Raw genomic sequence first — 18,761 nt, 5'->3', positions numbered from 1 at the left:
AAATGTTGGTGACAGTTTTTGGCCGCATAACCAGAGCTAACACAGGCACAGAGCTGTGTCTGACATCCAGCAAGTCTTCTGCGGACAAATCCTGGAATGGGGTTAGTAAAGGGCTTCCTGTCCCTGTATTTGGATTATCCGACTAGTAGTTGTGCCTGCTCACTGCTTGCATCAGCTTCATACACCTGAGATTATAATCTGCATCCCAAACAAAATAGTGGTGCAGCAGTTTTTCAAAGATTCTAGGAAGTATTTGCAATACAGTACTAAGTATCAATCAGTGCCACCTAGTGGTTTCATTTAAAACTGCAGCTTGTGTCAGTAGCTTAACAACCTGCCCTTCTTTCTTCTCTTTCAGGTGCAATAATCGGACACAGTGTGTCGTAGTGGCTGGCTCAGATGCTTTTCCAGACCCTTGCCCTGGCACCTACAAGTACCTGGAGGTCCAGTATGACTGTGTCCCCTACAGTGAGTCCATTTCTCATTGAACTCTGATGCTTCATCTTATTTCAGTTATTGCTCCAAATAAGATTCCCACCTGACCCAGGAAGGTGAGAGACTCCACAGACTGGCCCCCTAATACACACCCAGACATGGGAATAGGATGCACTTAGAGGAGACACCACCTAGACCAAGAACTAACAGAGAACCCTGACATTTTTGTCTCTTGTGCTGGAGAGGGGTTTCCAATGGCTAGAGTAGAAGTGGACTAAAATGCCAGGGTTCTGAGAAAAGAATTAATTCAAGTGGTTTGGGCCTTGATAACTGGGCAGAATGATTCCTGGTTTGTAGTTCTGTCTCTAACTCGCCATGTTTGGCTGATCATTGCCTTAGTTTCTCTTTCTTTTCTTTCTGTACCTGAGCCCTAAGGAAAGAGGACCCCAAAAAGGCACAAGCTGGACCAACCATAACCTTCCTCCATTTCAGCACCTGATGCTGATTTTAGCCAGGGTAGCTGCACCAGTAACAGGACTATTTCAGCATCTCTCCTCAACAACAACCAAAATCCTTGAAATTTTGAGCAATACAAAACCTCCACAGTAGCACAGACCCTCAGGAGAGATACTATCACTGTGTGTTTGAACCCCCACATGATGGTGTATGCAAGGTGTCAGTGCTTGAAATACATGCTATTTGTGTGCACTGTGTGTTTGCTTGTTTGTGATTGATGAGGATATGTGTGATTCTATAGCATTTGGCTCATCCTTAGTATATGTACATACTCGGTGCATCAAATGTGGACAATAGACATGTATATTAGTACTTAACATGTCCTGGGTATATATGCATTGCGTCTGTGCATATATGGTCTGTATATCCATATGAATGGCACAGTGTATTTGTATGCACACTCAGATGTATGACCATCTTCATGCTTGTGTGCAGTGCATATGCACAAACTCGTGTGTGTGTACACATGCATGTTTCAGTGCCCTGAAATGTGCTTTGGGGTGGTTCTGTGAGCCTTTGCATCAGGCAGTTGGTAGCAGAGTTGATATCTCTTCTCAGCAAAAAGCACAGCATTCTAAAAGCTGTGGCTATTATTACAGGGCTAGGGCAACAATTCATGTTTCAAATGTTTGTGGGTAGGTCTTGTATGTAGACTGGTATGATTGATTTTGTGTGTGTGTGTGTGTGTGTGTGTGTGTGTGTGTGTGTGTGTACACCTCTGTTATAGAAGTATCTTTATGAATGCTCACATGGTATGGATGAATTCATGAGCACAGGGATATAGATGGCTCTGTCCTTAAGTGCGTGCATGTTTTTTGAGTGTGGGCATGTGCGTTCTGAATGTGCTTGTGCCACAATTCCCATGTTTTTAAGCACAAACCCATCTGCATCCATACCAAGGCACCTGAAATGGAGTTTAGCACCAGCATTATTCCTTGGAAAGAAGGAAAATGGCATGTGGTGGGAGATAATCCTAAGAAAACTTCTCCGAAGAAAGCAGTTGATATGCAATTATTTTTCTCAAAACAATATGTGAATTTGTTTGTTCAAGTCTTCGGTTCATAAACTGAATGCAGCACTGAATTTGATTTTTCTGGCTTCTGAGATGAACACTAGGAGTTGGTCACTACAGAGTACAAGTAGCAGGAAAATTGTTAACGTGATGAAAGCCCTTTATCTCCTGGAGCCAATCTGCTTCATTCCTGTTGATGGAACAAGCCTGGTGCTATGGCTGCCACTCCCTAATCTGGTTCCGTATGTTAGCAAACTGCCATGTTAGGGGGGTTGCAAAGGTGTCTGTTATTTACAATTACAGCCCTTATTCGAAAAGATTACTCCCCATTTCCAAACAGCCCCACAAATCATAACTGAAATCCCTTATTGATGGCACCACTTAGCAATAGTATTTTGATCTGCAATCTACTGAAGGGCTAGGTTTGTGGTGTCTCTCCTCCCTGGGTCAGCAGCTCATATGCCCTCCTCCTTTCCTTCTCTTGTGTTGCTTGGAGTGTTTGGGAAGTTTGTTCCTTGCCTTTGGTGTCCTGCACACTCTCTGCTGGGTCTAGGGTCCATGTGGGTGGGTCAGCCTCACAGGGTGTGTCCCCTTCCCCTCTCCGCTAATGCCCCTTTGGTTTCTCCTCACAGACGAAGTGGAGCAGAGCAGGGCAGGCGTGGCCTCTTAACCTTTTAACCTTCATTCCTGCCCCTTTTCCTTCTAGCTACCAGGTGGCTTCGAAACAAATCAACACTCATCTCAGGGTGCAACCAGTCCTGACCCCTCACAGTTTAACAGCACTGGGGATACCCCAAAACAGCAAAGGGCACTAAAAGGCTGACCAGGATATCACCTGCATCGTGAAAGTGTCTGGGGGGAGGGGGAGGCAGGGATGGCATGGAGGATGTTGGGATCAGCTATTAGGGCAAATGGCCCGGAAGTGTAACTGACTATGGCAGAGCTGTTGACACTGAGGGTGTCCCTCTCAGTACAGGTTGCATATCAGCACATTGGCAAGCTCATTATTACGTTCCCATAGACATACACATGCACATGCTGATCCTCAGAACCATGTGAAAAGCTATGGACTTCCATGTCTGCATGTTTGACTAGTTTTGCAGGTGAGCATCCTCCTGCACCTGCGCATTGTCCCTCTTCCTCTCTCACACAATTATATATACATGTGTGGATGTATGTGTGCATGTACATATATTACTCACATGCACATATATATGGTTGCAGTCAAACATAGGTGAACAAAACACCGCTCATGCAATGTGGCTTTCTTGGCACTCTCTCGCCCCCCCCCCCTCCGCCCCATCTCTTGAAAAGCTTCTCCTGAGGACTGAGGGACCTTCTGGAAGGGTACATGATGGAGTATTGTTGTAGATGGGGAAATTAGAAGAATTTAACAGGGCTGCCTTGCACAAGCAGAAATGCCTTTTCTATTCTCAACAAGGCATCTCTGGATCCAAGCCGGGAGGACATTTGTATACATTGCCAGATACGCAAGCAGAGTTTGTGCTTGCTTGCATACTCTGTATTAACATACCCAGCTATATTTGTTCATATATATGCAGTCATACATGTAAACCCTCTTTCCCGGACTCATAAGAACTTTCATTGGTCACATCCTGCCATTCACCCATGGTTTCATAAGCCATGGTTTGTGAATCTATGGATGGGTGCTATGGTCACTCACTCCTACCCTACCCTTGTCTCTTCAAGTAATGGCTTTGGTGTGGGAATCCTGGCTTGCATTAAGCCGTAATTCCCGGTTATGTCCAATACAGGGAACTCTGGTTTAATGTTCAGTAAACAACTAGGCTAATAAGCCAGGATGGAGAAGTGCTTGTCCACAGTGAAGAAGGAGGACACATTCACAGTGCTTGTGTGCAGCTTTGTAAACCATGAAACTGTGGACAAATGTCTGAGCAAAGCCATTATGTCTTCACTTAAAATCCAGGATCATTTTCACTATTCATTATATGCATAGCTGAGATAAGAATGCTTTTCTGTCAGTGTGATAGGAGAGTTAAGCCCACAGTGTCTCCTATATCCTTTTGATTCAAATCTACTAAGGCTACATTCTCTTCCCAGCTTATTTGCATAGCTTCTTTCTTCTCCAGAAGAGACAGAAACCTTCTTTCTAGCTTTACCACACATTAAGAAATACATTATTTCCTCAACACTAGTAAATATTTGACATCAGTCTTAGTTACATCCAATGCTCTCCCTGCTCCTCGAGTCAGGACTCCTGGGTTTCAGTATGCAGGTGAAATGGAGCCAGAAGCAGGAAACAGTTAGCCCATTCTCAAATTGGCAATGGCTGAACTGAGGAGGAATTTTCAGCAGTTCTCACCCTTAATTAGCACAGACATGTTCCCAACTCACATCAGATAGGAGAAAGCATCACCCGTCCTGGATGTATCCTGCTTTAATGCTGAACCAGGGTGGCAGTCATGATATCCATGGTTGGACCTCTTTCATTGAAAAGTATCATGGCTGGGCATTTCATCCACAATGGTTTGTGCTGGATATGTAGCAGAACCTGAACTCAGCTCTTGCTACAATCATACCTCACTCTGCCTCTGTGTTTCTGCTGCTCCCTGTTGGCTGCCCTACCATGCTTCTTTAAGCAGGAGAGTGGTTTGATCCAGTGCTGTTGTCCTTGGGGGTCAGGGCTGGAGCAGGTGATGGAAGGGGAAAGCACAGGAAGCTGGAGACCCATGGGGAGAGGGGTGGATGACAGCGGGATGACAGAGGTGGGAGGGGCCTATGTTGCCAGACCCTTTTGCTTCCTTCCTTTGCAGCTGCCTCCACTCTAACCAGACACTGATCTTCCTTCCTCAGGGTCCAATCTGACATGTGGAAAAACAAAACAATTCATTTAATGTGTCTGATTTTTGGTTTTGGATTTTTTAAAGTGAATTGTTATTATTGTGTCAATATTTTTCAAAACGCAACCTCCCTCTCCCCTCTCTTCTGCCAGCTCCTTTCCCCAGCTTTCCCTTCTCTTCTTTCACTCTGTTTTCTGCTGCTTGCTCTCTTTGCTTTTTCTTAGGCCAGGGTTGTTCTTGTTACCAGGGGTATCACTACTCACACTGGGAAATGGTTGCTTTTAGTGCCTGGATTCTCTCCTAAGAGTGAGTGGAGTTTAATGGGCTTTGCCAGGCAAACACATTTGGAAATCAGGCAAAGTAGTGGGGACATAGGCAGACCAGTCACTTGATGAATCTGAGTGTAGGTGCTTGAATGGAAACTCCAAAATACAAACAGATATTTGGGGGCCAAGTCTTAGCCAGTCCCCCAAGCCTGACTGCAGCCTAAATAGATCTTACTAACTATATCCATGCTGTGCAGATTTAGTTTGTACAGATTTAGAAAAGGCCCACACTGTCAGCACTTATACACTATGAGGTTGGAAACAAGACAGGTCATTTTTAGGGTGAAGCTAAGATATAATTTTTAAAGAGAAATCATAGGAGGTTCTTTATCCTTGAGGTGAGCTTAGGTTCCTCCTCATTTGTCAGTTTGCATAAGAGACATATATTCTATCAAGCCAAATGGTGTATCCTTATCCTCTTGTCATGCTTTAGTCAGATTCCCCATTTTTTAAAAAAGTACCATAAGCACATGTATGTGTTTGGTTTGCTTTGCTTTGTTTTTAATTGCAAAACGTCCCTGAGGGGTTGGGGTAGAAGCCTTGGTGAAATTATGCCAATCAGTACTGTCCACCACTGACTTTGGCAGGTTGGTTTGAGACAGTTATTGCTTCCTCTGTTGTGCACTTATTTCTTGTGCCACTAGTCAGGCAGGTTTTGCAGGTCTCCAAAACAATACAAAAGTGCAAAACCTTTCATATAGCTGTCAGGGGGGAAACTGTTGGCTGCTGACTAGCCCAGTGCAAACTAGTTTGGGATCAGATTCTTAAACAGTTTTAATCATCATGACTTATCTCACAGCGACTTTGGGAAATGTCATCCCTTTATAAGGTTGCTGAGAATGCCTTGTTAGAAGCTCCCCATCATTTTGGAGAGCTGCATTTCTGAAGATTTCTTGGTTGGAAGCCATGAAGTTTGAACAGGCTTGAAACTGGTTTAAATACAGAGGTGTAGATAGAGATGCCCATAGATATCGCTGGGCACAGCCAGGGGGAAACAGCAAGTCATTAGTGCTGCAAAACCATACTGAGGCATTGTATAGTTTGGCACTGATTAGGCTACGGCAAGAAATCTGTGTTCCATTTTGGGTGCTATTTTGAAAGGAAGATGAGGGAAAAAAGAGAAGCTGTTCAGCATCCAAGGAGAATAATAAAGAGTAGAGTTATAAGGAAGTGCGAAGGAGCTGCATATAGCAGCCGCAAGAAGAAAAGATTAAATGGAACATTCTTAACAGTCTTCAAATATTTAAATTCAAGATGTCAAATAGCAGTTGCTACTGCCAGTGTGGGTAGGCCAGAAATGAATGGTTCTAAGGAGGGCAGTAGAGCAGCTAAGCGTTGGAATAAATTTCAAAAGGAAGATATAGAGTCTCTTTCCTTGGGAGTGTTACAGAGTGGCTACATAAACATACATGGGCAACAATTTGGCACTCAATGAATACTACTCTATTTAAAGAGTTTTTGTCTTTGTTTATATGATAAACGTTTATTCAAACTTCAGTATTTTTTCCTCTGCCCACCTTCAGTGTTGGCATAATTGGAGGCCCTAGCTGTTCCTGCCCACGTTGCTGTGGCCCTGTTTCCTTGACTACATTCATCATCTTTTGTGGATGTGGTCCCTCTTTTCCCTTGGTTTCCACCCCACTCTTTCTCCTCCATCTCCTCTGCTGACTACGCTTCCAACTAGGGAGCCAGGGTGGCGTATGGCCTCCTGGGAAGTGGCTCTCAAAGAGCAGCCTCTGGGCCCAGCTAGCTTGAAAATTCTCTTGCTGACAGGGCCAGCAAACTACCTGGGGCATCGTCACTGATTCTGCAACTCACATAAGACAAGATGCATGTGTGGACCTCAGTTTCCCCCCAATTCTAAATGAAGAGAGCCTCTCGTGCACACAGGAGACTGGTCTGTTTGTTCATTTGTATGAATTTGTGTGCTTCATATGCAGCTAATTCCAGAGTTGTTCATTCATTTGGGGGAAGAATGCTTAAAAATGCAGTAGAATGGTGTCCCCCCTTTTCTTTTCTATTTGCTTGGATTAAATTTGTGCACAGCTTGTTTCACCCTTATCCTAGGTTTGCATGGTGGGACAGGCCCCATTCTTTAACTGGGACATCCAGTTAAAGAAGGTTAGGATTCTGAAACATATTTTCTCTTAGATGATTTAAGAGACCACAAACCTAGCCAAACATCAACTGAAGTGCAGTGGATTCCTTTCTTTTTAAACAGACCTTTATTTTATTTCCCACTCGTTTCCTAGGCCCTTGTGTTATACAGGCCTGACATGGACAATCTGTTTTCAAATTAGTCCAGAAAAAAGCCTGTCTGGCATCCATGACCCTGCTTGCTTCAGTTTCTCAATAAATCATAGCCTTATAAAGATTCATTTTTATACATACCCCCTAAAGCAATCCAGAGCCGTTATCTCCTTTACATACATGGAGAGCTCAAGTCCACATATGCTCATAAATGATGGTTATATGGTGACACTCTGGTAAATCATGAAATGAAGTTCTGGTCTTCTGAGCCACAAAACGGCTTGTCTATTTAATTTTTCATTCCTTTACTCAGTCCAAATTATGTACAAGTCAGCACAAATCTAGTATCACTTGTATGTTTATTCTGACTCCTGGCATCAACTCCTTTTCTAACTTTCCAGGGCCTCACTGACCCGGACAAGAAAAATATTCTGTCTCGGTTCATTTTAATGTTAAGATGTCACCAAAGTCACAAAGTCCTTCAGAAACTGAATAAAATCCTCAAATCACAAATTTGTTTAAAACATTTTAAGGATTTTAAATAATACATTTTTATTTCTTAGCTGCTGGGTATCATTTAATGGTAACCCTGAGTGTGAGAAATCCTCTGCTTCCCTGCAAATGGAAGATGAAGTTAACCCTTCATAATGAATACACACAACACCCTCAAAAGAGGATCAGGGAGGCAGAGTTTGAGGATACCATGAGAGTCAAATAGTCTATCCTCTTTATATCTCTTTTCCAGTCTTCTGGGTCCATGCAGTGTTCCCTGAAGTTTCCAATATAAAACACCACATATAAAATCCTGAGTTTTCTTCAATGTTCTAAGATGGACTCATCAAAGAACCATAACAGGAAATTATCAATAGCAAAATAATAGTAAGGATGTTGATTACTTTGCTTACCTCTGATGACTGGTTGGTGGACTGTGTGCACACAGTAAAATTTGTATTAATGTACAAGGAAGTTATTGGAATGCTCTTTTGTGCACTGGGCAATCATTCCATTTCCTTCCAGGGCTGTGCCAATTTTTCTGATCTTATCAAAGTTTGCTTTTTTTCATGAATTCTGAGGAAAATTTCAACTAGGATTCTATGATTCTTTTCTAAATCAGCCTCCAACAATCCTGCCCACTTGTACTACTATTGTTAACTCTTTGCCTTCCCAAATCAGCAGGAGCTCCACTATAATATTCTTACATAAGAGCATAAGCAGAGACCTGAAGGAATATAGGGAGGAATTCAACACTGTGCTTTTCTGACCATCCATCAGTGCAAGCGCTTATGCTTTCCAGATGAAATTATTCCCCCCTCTCCTCCCCCCATGTGGTGCTCTGAGGGTTCTCCTGACCCCCCCCCCATTTGGGGAAAAGCGTGGAGGGGTAATAATAATAATTATTATTATTATTATTATTATTATTATTATTATTATTAAAAATATTTATACCCTGCCAATCTGGCTGGGCTTCCCCAGCCACTCTGGGCGGCTTCCAATCAAATATTAAAAATACAATAAAACATCAAACAGGAGAGGAGGGAAGCCTCAATGCACTAGCAGAATCTCTTCTGCTGCTTTCTGCTAGTATGCCAGGTTAGTTAAGTCCAGGCCAGACCAATGTTCCATTTAGTCTACCATCCTAAAGCATTTTCTACTTAGGCCAGATGCTACCAGAATGCCCATAAGGGCTTGAAGGCAACAGTTCTTTGCCTGGCAATTTGTACTTGGTGGCTCACCACCACTGAACCTGAAGATTTATTTTAGTTATGATGGCCAATAGCCATTTATTTATCCTCCATGAATTTCTGTAATCTTCTAAAGCCATATTTACATCTGACATACTTTTATACCCCTTCTCAGGCTAGCTTACTGGAGCAAACCCATGTTACCCGTTCTACACAACAATGCACAGCTGTTCCATACAATCTGGATTGCAGTATGAGCCAGTTGTGTGTTGGCAACCGATAGATCACTGGTGGTTAGTATGATTGTTGTGCCTGCAGCTGCACAGGTTTGGGAACAGTATGCTTTCACATCCTTCATTTTGCTTCTTATTTTGTGTTTGTGTTGTAACAATTGCTGCAGAGAGTGGAGGCATGTTGTTTCTAACATCTCCTTTTTTGTGCCTCTGCCAAATTTTGTTCATATAGTATTACCATGACACAATGTGGAAGACTATGGAAGAACATTCAAAGTTACTGGGATCAGCAGAGCTTCTGTTTAAATTATCAATCAGTCGATCCCTCAGTCTCTACCACTTTTGGCCGGTTCTAGTAGCTCTGTCTAGTCCCACCAAAGCTTGATTTTCGCTCATAGAAAGCATCCTGATCCTTCCAGTCACATATATGACGTAAATCCTGATCATGTCTGATCCCTGGAAAGTTCCTAAGAGCTGCCTGGAATATTTTATTTTTGCTTCTCTAAATTCCACTAGAATTCCAATAATGTAGCCAGTGTGGTGCTCTTCAGATATTTGTTGGACTACAGCTCCCATCATCCCTGACCATTGGCCATGCTGACTGGGACTGAGGAGAGTTGTTCAACAGCATCTAGAAGACATAGTATTGGCTACCCCTGCAGCAAGATACAGGCTTAGAAGTGCAATTTGTTGAGGAAATTTGTGGAGGAAAAGTAGAGTCTGTGGAGGAAAGTAGAGTCTGCCTTCTATCTTGGGCTCCTTGAGACAACTGGTATCCTGGACTCTATAATGGATAATGAAGGAGAATGCCTGCTCCAATTTTATCAACAAAATTGTGCAGTACCAAGCTAGACTGGAGTGATGAGATGGGAGGGTTGCTGTGGTTCAGCAGTTTATTCTCCATTACCAAAACCCCCCTCTTCTTTGGAGCAGAACTGTGAGAGGCCTGAATTTGGTGCTGGGCCAAAGAGACAGAACAGGAATGGTGTTATTTTGCCACTCCCCTGCTGCCCAGCAGCCTCCCTGACTGGGCTGGCCAATGTGGTCATTGGTGACTTCAACATTAGGATTGCCATATTTCAACAAATGGAAATCCGGACTGGGTTTCCCCTGACATTTTAACAGGTTTCCGAAAATTCTGCCCAGATGCCATTTTTGAAGGGCAAATCCTGACTATGTCCAGGAAATTCCTATAACATCCATGCTGAGGATGTCTTGGGTCCAGCTCAGGATTTTGTGGTCTTCATGGCAACCATGGGACTGTCTCCAATAGTCATAAGTCTAACACACAGCAGGACATACCCTTTCCTCCAAATTGGGAGGGAGATTGTCAAGTATTCCCGTCTGCAATGATGAGGGACCATATGATCTGTCCTCAGAGGTTGGTGGATCCTGAATGATTTTTTTATGGCTCTGGGGGATTTGCCAATGGATAGAGCATTGCTTCACTGTGGAATGGTTGGAAGACTTGGGTCATCAACATGATAACTCCCAACACCTTCCCATTCCCTGGCGATGTACAGATTTTAACTGTTAAAAAACTTGTAGACAGTGTTGCAGAGCTGTATACGTCAGTTTTTGTGCTTCACCATGGTCCCTAGTCAAACCAGCTTTGCAGGTTTTGAAAGCACTTTAAAATGTATCCTAAAATAATAAAGATAACCATAACAACACCCACAACAATAAGTAATAATAATAATAATAATGAAAAAAAGATGACTAATGGTTAAAAAGATGACTATGGTTAAAAAGGAATAAAAGGGCAATATACTTTAGGGGTAAAATTGACTAGACCAAAAACTTTGCAACATGGTCTAGTTCAGGCATAGGCAAGCTCGGCCCTACAGATGTTTTGGGACTACAACTCCCATCACCCGTAGCTAACAGGACCAGTGGTCAGGGATGATGGGAATTGTAGTTTCAAAACATCTGGAGGACCAAGTTTGCCTATGCCTAGTCTAGCTGATTTCACTATTTGGGATTTGAATGGGATGTAGGGGAACTTGCTGTAAGAAACAGGAAAAATTGACTCCCGCTCTGCTTCTCTTCATGGTATTTGTATAGTTGTAAAGATACCGGTTTTGGATCAGGACTAGTGGCATAGTAAAGGAAAAGACACTCATTTTGTTCCATATAAATAACTGGACACACCCAGAGAGAGCAAAGCAAAGGACTACTTCCAGTGTCTTAAATAGTGGCATATTTTATTTTTGAAGAAGACGATGTGATTTGAAAAGCTATCTAATTGGGGATATAATCTGCTTGTAATAACAGTGGGGTCAGAGTTCATGATTTGTTCTGTATTCATAAAGTTCTAGGGGTCCAGTCCTTGAAGTCCCTGGTTTTTAGCACTCGAATTGACTTTTTCCCCTTAAGTGGCCCTGCAGAGCTGCTGTTAGTCAGTGTTGGACTGGCTCTGTTTAATGCAGCACCTTATACATCAGCATTGACATTAACAGCTGCAAGTTACGTAATTACTAGGGGTAGTAACTACTACTAGAAGGTAGTGAGATAAGGATATGTGTATTTATGAATATAGTACACAGTAATTATGAGTTGGAGCAAAGGAATAGAAACATGGGAGGATTTACAGATAGATAAATAGGCTGATTGATGTGGGAGTGAACTGGATAGGCAATGCATTTATGGTCAAGATAGGTCAAGCCTTTCTTAGGGGGGAAAAGGTATTCTGGGATATTTTTCTTTTCAAACTCTTGCTCTTTTCCTTTCTCCCTTTTCTGCTTGCTCTCCCTGATCCTACCTTTCCCCCAACCCCACCTTCCTCCCTGCCAAAATGCTTTGAGCCAGCAACCAAACCCCTTTTGTGTTTTGTTCCTTTGTCGTCCTTTCTGGTTGGTTTTGATTTCTGACTTTTCTTCTGAAGGGCAATGTCGCCAGCACAAAATTAAAACAACAACAACAAAAAACCCTCCAAAAACTGTAAACCTCAAACTGATCAGACGAAAAAAGAAATGAAAAAGTACAACTGCCACCACCAAACCCAACACGCTCTCTGCCTTGAAATGATTCCAAAGCGGGAGGGGCTGGTGTTTGTTGGGCTGGTGAGGGGAGGGGAGGGGAGATTTACAGTTTAAGAAAGAAAGAAAAAATGGTTTCTTTAGGGTGCGGGGAGAAACAAAAGCAATTTAATCTCTTTTCTCTTTTTTTTCCTTCTTGCACCTTTTTTTTTCAATATATTTTTCTTCTCTCCCTTCCGATGCATAAAGTAGAAGTGGAACAGAAAGGTAAACAACAACATTACCACTGACCCCACCCCTAACCCAGCACCTTGTTTTTTCTCTGTGGCCATATTTAATGTGACCTTCCTTTACCTTTTCTCCTCAATCCTCCTCCTCCTAACCTCCCACCTCCCCTCCCCTTGGTTTCCCCACCTCTTCTCTCTTTGGTCTCACTAATTCCAATTGGCATCCCCCTCCCTGTCCAGAAACAAAGCTTCCAATAACTAAACAGCACTCAGCAAATAAAGGATATAAAGTAACCCATCTAACAACTGCCCTTCCAAACCTTTTCCATTTCTCCTTGCTCACATGTGGAGTGGAAGCACCATTAATGTCTGGGTCCTCTCTCTGGTTTTGCTTCCTTCAGGGGAAATACACTTTTTCCAACCCGTTCTCTGCGTCTTTTATCATTCAACTGATTCTCTCTGCTCCTTTCTTCGTGTTTCCATGGCAACCAACTGGGTACCTTGGCCTACCTCAACCACAACTTCTCTCTTTCTTTTTCTTTTTCTTTTTTTCTAATCCCAATTCCTGATTTTTAAAAAATAAATGCTTGAAATTTTATGGGATTTACATATAAAAATTTGCCACAGTACAGAAGAACAATGGGGAGGGTGTGTTTTTATTTTTTAAAAAATTATTTTATTTTGGGCACTTTCAAATGATACTTCCAGGCCTTCCTCCACATTTTTTGAGATTGTTACATACTTAGAACTTTGTTTTAATTTTTATCAAGGCGACATTCTGGCTTTAAGCAGCCTGTAAGATTGCAGTGGAAATGTACATCTTAGATCCTATACACTGCAATCAGTGGGGCTCCCCTCCCCCGCCACTCCCAAAGCTATCTGTTCAGGATCAGGATGTAAGGCACAGAACAAAACACTTTTTTTCTCAGTTATTGAATAGAGCAGGGGTCCTCTTTTGAGCCTCTCACCATATTTAATACATTATTGTTTGTGGACTCACTTTTATGTGAGGAACATTCAATTGTACATGCTGAGTGGTGCCACTTTTAACCAGGGTACCTTTGTTATCTACTACTGTCTGAAAATCAAAGTGAAACAAATGTGTGGATAAAACTGAGCATCAGTTATTCCACTTGTGATCCATCTTTTAGTGGGAATTTTACCCTAAGCTTAGGCACTTCTTTGGAGAGAATCCCCCAGCTATTTTTTTCAGTTGAGTCATTCCACACACACCCAACCTCCAAGTAATGTTCTGACATGTCTTGAAGGGCCTATTTCTCTTTTCTTAACTTTTTCTCTGCTCTACTATCATGATAATGTGAGAATCAGATAAACCCATAGAAAATAACATTTTCTAGAATACATATACATTAATTATACCAATATACTAACCACTTTGATGTGGGAATTTTAAATTTTCTTGCTTACTGTTTCTTTTTCTTTCTTTTCTTTTTAAATTCCTGATCAATCCTGGGTGATTTTATTTGTGGATCTTTCCCCTCTTTTCTGCCTGTTTTTTTTTTTTTTTTAAAAGAAAGCTGCAGTCATGATCATTGACTATCTGTCTGTTATTGGGGGAAGATGGGGGTGGTGCATGAAAGAAGTGGGGGTCAGTCAATGTATTTTTAATTTGAATGTCTTGGCTAGATCTGAAGGTTATATACCTAATGTAAGTATCAGGACTCACAACTGCAATGAGCCTGTCTTAACAAGGGACAAGCTGTCAGGTTAGCGCTAGGAATCGAGCAAATTAATTAATTTCAAAGTAGTAAAACTCAAAAGCCAGGCTTGATTCCACCCAACCCATGTCTCTCTCTTTTTCTTTCTTTCTCTCTCTCTCTCTTTCTCTCTGTTTAGTTTGTTCTAAAAGCACTGTTGATTTTTTTTTTCCTGCATTGGTTTGGAATTTTTTCCCAAGATTGGGGATGGAGGCATATACTTATACTTTTCTTTTCCACAGGTTTCCATGGTTTTGGATGTGGATTTTTACTGATTGTTTCCTTCTCTGTTTCTGACATCTTCTCCCCCAACCCCAGAGCACAGTTGCCCCCATCCCGACTTAGAAGGCTGAGTCGACACTGCCCCATCCATGAGGGATCGGAACCAGTTAACGCTTTGTGCTGTCCCCCCCTCGCCAGCGCTTCATTCTTTAATGGTGTGTTTCTCCTCCCCGCTGCCAGGAGTCATCCATCCCACCCCACCAACCCAGATGGGAAGCTGGGCTGAGCCGAACCTGTGAGACTCCATGAAGCTGCTTTGTAGTGACATTGTCAGGCAAGGTGTTCAGAGCAGGCAGGCGTTAGGCAGGATTAGAAATCTGAAATCTCTTGGATTTTGCTCCCATCCAGCTGCCCATCTGTGTCCTCAGTTCGTCATACGTAGGCAAGAGAGGGTGGCATGTGCATAAAAATAGCACAGAGGTGTATTTGTGCAATGTAAACCATAGAGACACACAAATCACACAGCAGTAACAGTCACCCAAGGAACCGAAAGTAATGCATAGAAAAGTCCACATGAACACAGCCATATTGATAGCTCTACATTCAGAAAAAGAGAGAGATATATGATTAAACACATGCACTTGATAGCACAGATGCATTTAACACACATTCAGGAGCAAACAAATGCCATCTACACACATACAAATCCATAAGACAACACTAACCACCTTGAGTGCTTCAGCAGTCTGCTAGATAGTACCATTTAAAACAAAGTTCACATGCTCCTGAAAGCATCTACAGAATTAGGAATGTGGATCCATCTCCATGAGCACATCCTGGGTGTCCACTGACTAGGCCTTCACCCTTTGGCAACTCTACATGCAGCCGCTGGGCACATACACTGAATTATGGCAAACATTGCTGTTTCCATTCTGGAGACTTCCTCTCTCTTGCCATGCCACTGCTGTCCTTAACTGGTCCTAAGAGTACACTTTGAGGAAGCTAATCAGAGAGTGGCTCCAGACAGCCTATTCACTCTAATGCTGCTCCTTCCCAACCAAAGCAATAGAAAGCTTGACCTTGAGAGAGAAATGAGAAAACTCTGCAATTCATGGCACAGTTTGTAGGTGAGCTACATCTAGGTTACTGGAATGGTGGTTGCATCCCCTGTATTTTCCACTCAGGTGGATATCTATAGATAGAGACTAGATAGAAAGAACCATAGAGGGCTTTAGGAAGTGAAAGAATAAGCTGACAAACCATGATTCTAGATTCAGGTAGGTAGCTATGTTGGTCTGACGCAGTCGAAATAAATAAATAAAAATTAAAAAATTGTCCAGTGGCACCTTAGAGACCAACTAAGTTTGTTCTGAGTATAAGCTTTTGTGTGCATGCACACTTCTTCAGATACCCAGCTTATACCCAGAACAAACTTAGTTGGTCTCTAAGGTGCTACTGGACATTTTTTTGTTATTTTTTTTACTGACAAACCATGACTGCCAGAGCTCACAGGTTCAGGCTCCACACCCTGGCTTGATGATGATGACTTTTTCAGTTCCGAGCTGTTTCCCTGAAGCATGACCATCAATTTGCAGGGAGAATTGGATGGGTATGGGCATGATATAAGATGGGTCCCTGGCCATGTGGCAGCTTTGATCCCCCGGGAAATAGGGAGGGGAGCTCTACTGACCTGGGGATTCAAACACTTCCTCTTCCCAGTAAGGAAAAGGAATGACCTTCCTTTCTGAAGGAAAAGAAATGATGGGTCATGATAAGAGAGTGATAAAGTTAGCAGGCCAGCCACTTTGACCAACTTGGTCAAATCCTCTCTTTTCCCAGCATTGATCTGGAGGTTCCTTCACACCCATGGGCAGCTTGTTCAACAGTACTGTATTTCACTCCAGCCATAGACCATCTCCTGGCCTCAAGTCCCACAAAAGCCAACAACTTTGCCCTGTTATTGGCTTGTGGGATGTGGCCTTTGGAAAGGTGCAGAAACAGGTGTGTGTTGTGTGTGAGGGAGGATACAGGTGTCACAAACATGAAAGTGACATGTGCATCCAGCCACTGTGAAGTGACACTGGCACAGTCTTAAGAGCTACGGCTTGAGACCGGTGCCAATAAAAATAAAACCTTTGAGGCGGCCACTTAGTGAGTCTTGAACGCTTTTTATTTTGACTTGAAAGAGACTCACTATGACAAAGTTTGAGAACTACGGACTAGACAGAGATAAATAGCTAACACAAGGGACACCTTGCAGCACTACAAAATCCAACTGCTCCACATTAAGCTGTTCTTGTCTGATGAGTCACACCAGAAAACACTACAGGGATCTTTAACAGACCTTGTCATTAACATTTAGGCTAGGCAGCTCCCCTTCCCCCTGACTCGCTGTCATTCACTAGTGAACCCATCCATCACTTTACATCCCTCTGCACCACAGACCATATCAGATAGCCGTACTGTTTTATGCAAGGGGACTAAATAGATGATCTCTGCACACCTAGTATACTAGGATTGATAAGCTCTCTTTCTTCCTAATTAAGGGGGGAAAGACAAGTAATTTACAACCCGTCTTCCTTAGCCTATTTCATCCATGCATTCTTTAAAACAAGTTACCGGTAAAGGAGGGAAGGCTAGGCAGCTCCTTGCATTACAGCCCCATAGAGGAACATATGAGGACAAAAAAAAAAAAAAGACCTCCAAGCTTTTCAGAGGTTAGGGTTTTATCAGATACTCAGTTTGGATCTGTAAGCTGCACCACTAAAATTGTAATGTGAAATGCAATCCTCAAAGGACTTCTGTCTCTCTGAGCCAGGATTCCTGAGTTCTGCCTCTAGCTCTCAAGAGGACAAATAATGTCCATTAGTTAGAAGGTGTTTGGAAGCAAAGAACTCCTGGCTTCCAGACCAACAATTGTCCATCTCTGTGAATCATCTCTTATCCCTTCCATGTGCCAGTACTCCCCCATCACCACGAAAGTTAGAATGTAGAATTTTCCAACAATGATAATAAATCAGTTGTTTATTATTGCTAAGAAGGATGCAACATGCCATCTCCATGGAGACCAAAACACTGTGAATAAGAGTGAACTCCTCAGGTTGCTGACTCAGCCCTGCTTTCTCCCTCTGAGGTTACCCAAGGACTGTGACCATTGGAAACAATGGGAGCAATCTAGCATACACTTAAGCCCACATAAATCCCACTGGTTTCTATGGGACTTAAGCTTGCTTAACTGTAGTGTAGATTGTGCCAGAGTCATGAGACCCAAGATTGCCTTGTCCTCTCCCTTCACTTAAGCAAAAGTGGATGAGAAACACATGTCTGGCCACTTGTACTGGTATGGCAGCATAAAGGCTCTGTCTGGATCTGGGAGAGCAGGGGGGGTTATTAATAAATGCTCCGTGGGGGCTTGGCATTGCAAAAAGTGCTGTTCTCCTCCCCCATGGCTGGTGCCAGACAATTCCCGTCCTCCTGATTTGCCATTAATTTTGGAACCCTTGGCACACCTCATCCACTTCCAGGTGTGTTGTGACAGGGTTTGATGGTACTGACCCCAGCCCAAGGGAGCAGTCTCTAAATTATGCCCATCCCCAATAAGCTTCAGTGCAAGCTGTGTCCAGAGTCATGTGGCACATCATAGCAACTGTGCGTTATTTAGTAAAGCCAGAGCAGAGAATTCACTTCTGCATTCACAGAATATCCCAGACATTCTGGAGTTGATACAAGGCCCAAGTAAAACCCTGCTGACACTTCGGTGCGAAGTATATTTGATCCCACATGCAGAAGCAGTAAGCCAGCCCCCAGCAGAAACTGGGTTGCTTGGGATCAGGTTCCACCCCACCCCGCTGGCCCTTGTACTATGACAGCAAACCCAATTTACTGGCCTCTATATCATGAGGTGTGGTTAACAAGCACACTGTGCAGCCCTTTAAAGCCCACAGCCTGGATTTAGTGTGATGGCTCCTATGGCTCCTCTATGGCCGCTCAGTAACACTGTTCTGTAATAGACAAGGTGAATTCTCTGCTATGATGCTGCTCTCCTCACCCCACCCCACCTGCTCCTTCCACCACTAAATGCTTTTTTTCTCCCAGCCTTGCTCCAGCTAACCGGAGGCAGACACTTGCAGAATGCCTAGCCTGATTTGTCTTCCTTTCAAACTTTTTCCTCCCGGCTTTTCCCAAGATTCCAGGCTGCCAACTGGGTGGTTGTGGGTGGAAGGGAGGGCTTTCCTTTCCCATCTGCCCAGGTCTCCCTCCCACTGTCACATCACTCCTTCCACCCCCTGCCATGTGCACTAGTCTCATGTCCTTTGCTGATGTGAATCAAACCTGGCTGA

The 18,761-nt window shown here is 43.1% G+C and overlaps 1 protein-coding gene across 5 annotated transcripts in view; it reads left to right on the top strand.

Moving 5' to 3' along the window:
- ADGRL1 (adhesion G protein-coupled receptor L1) overlaps nt 1-18,761 on the top strand; it is a 130,752-nt gene that overhangs the window by 82,453 nt on the left and 29,538 nt on the right. For 3 of the 5 annotated variants that reach the window (XM_079965878.1, XM_079965875.1, XM_079965879.1), the window contains exons 4-5: nt 359-468; nt 12,504-12,521. In XM_079965878.1, the coding sequence (XP_079822004.1) occupies nt 359-468; nt 12,504-12,521 (128 nt within the window). The remainder of the gene's footprint in view (nt 1-358; nt 469-12,503; nt 12,522-18,761) is intronic. The other 2 variants (XM_079965876.1, XM_079965877.1) reach the window with 2 other exon arrangements.

Source organism: Podarcis cretensis (genome assembly GCF_951804945.1).
Source record: "Podarcis cretensis genome assembly, chromosome: 2".
Lineage (NCBI taxonomy): Eukaryota > Metazoa > Chordata > Lepidosauria > Squamata > Lacertidae > Podarcis > Podarcis cretensis.
The sequence above is the reverse complement of the archived record's forward strand: the minus strand, read 5'-3'. Positions and strand labels throughout refer to the sequence as shown.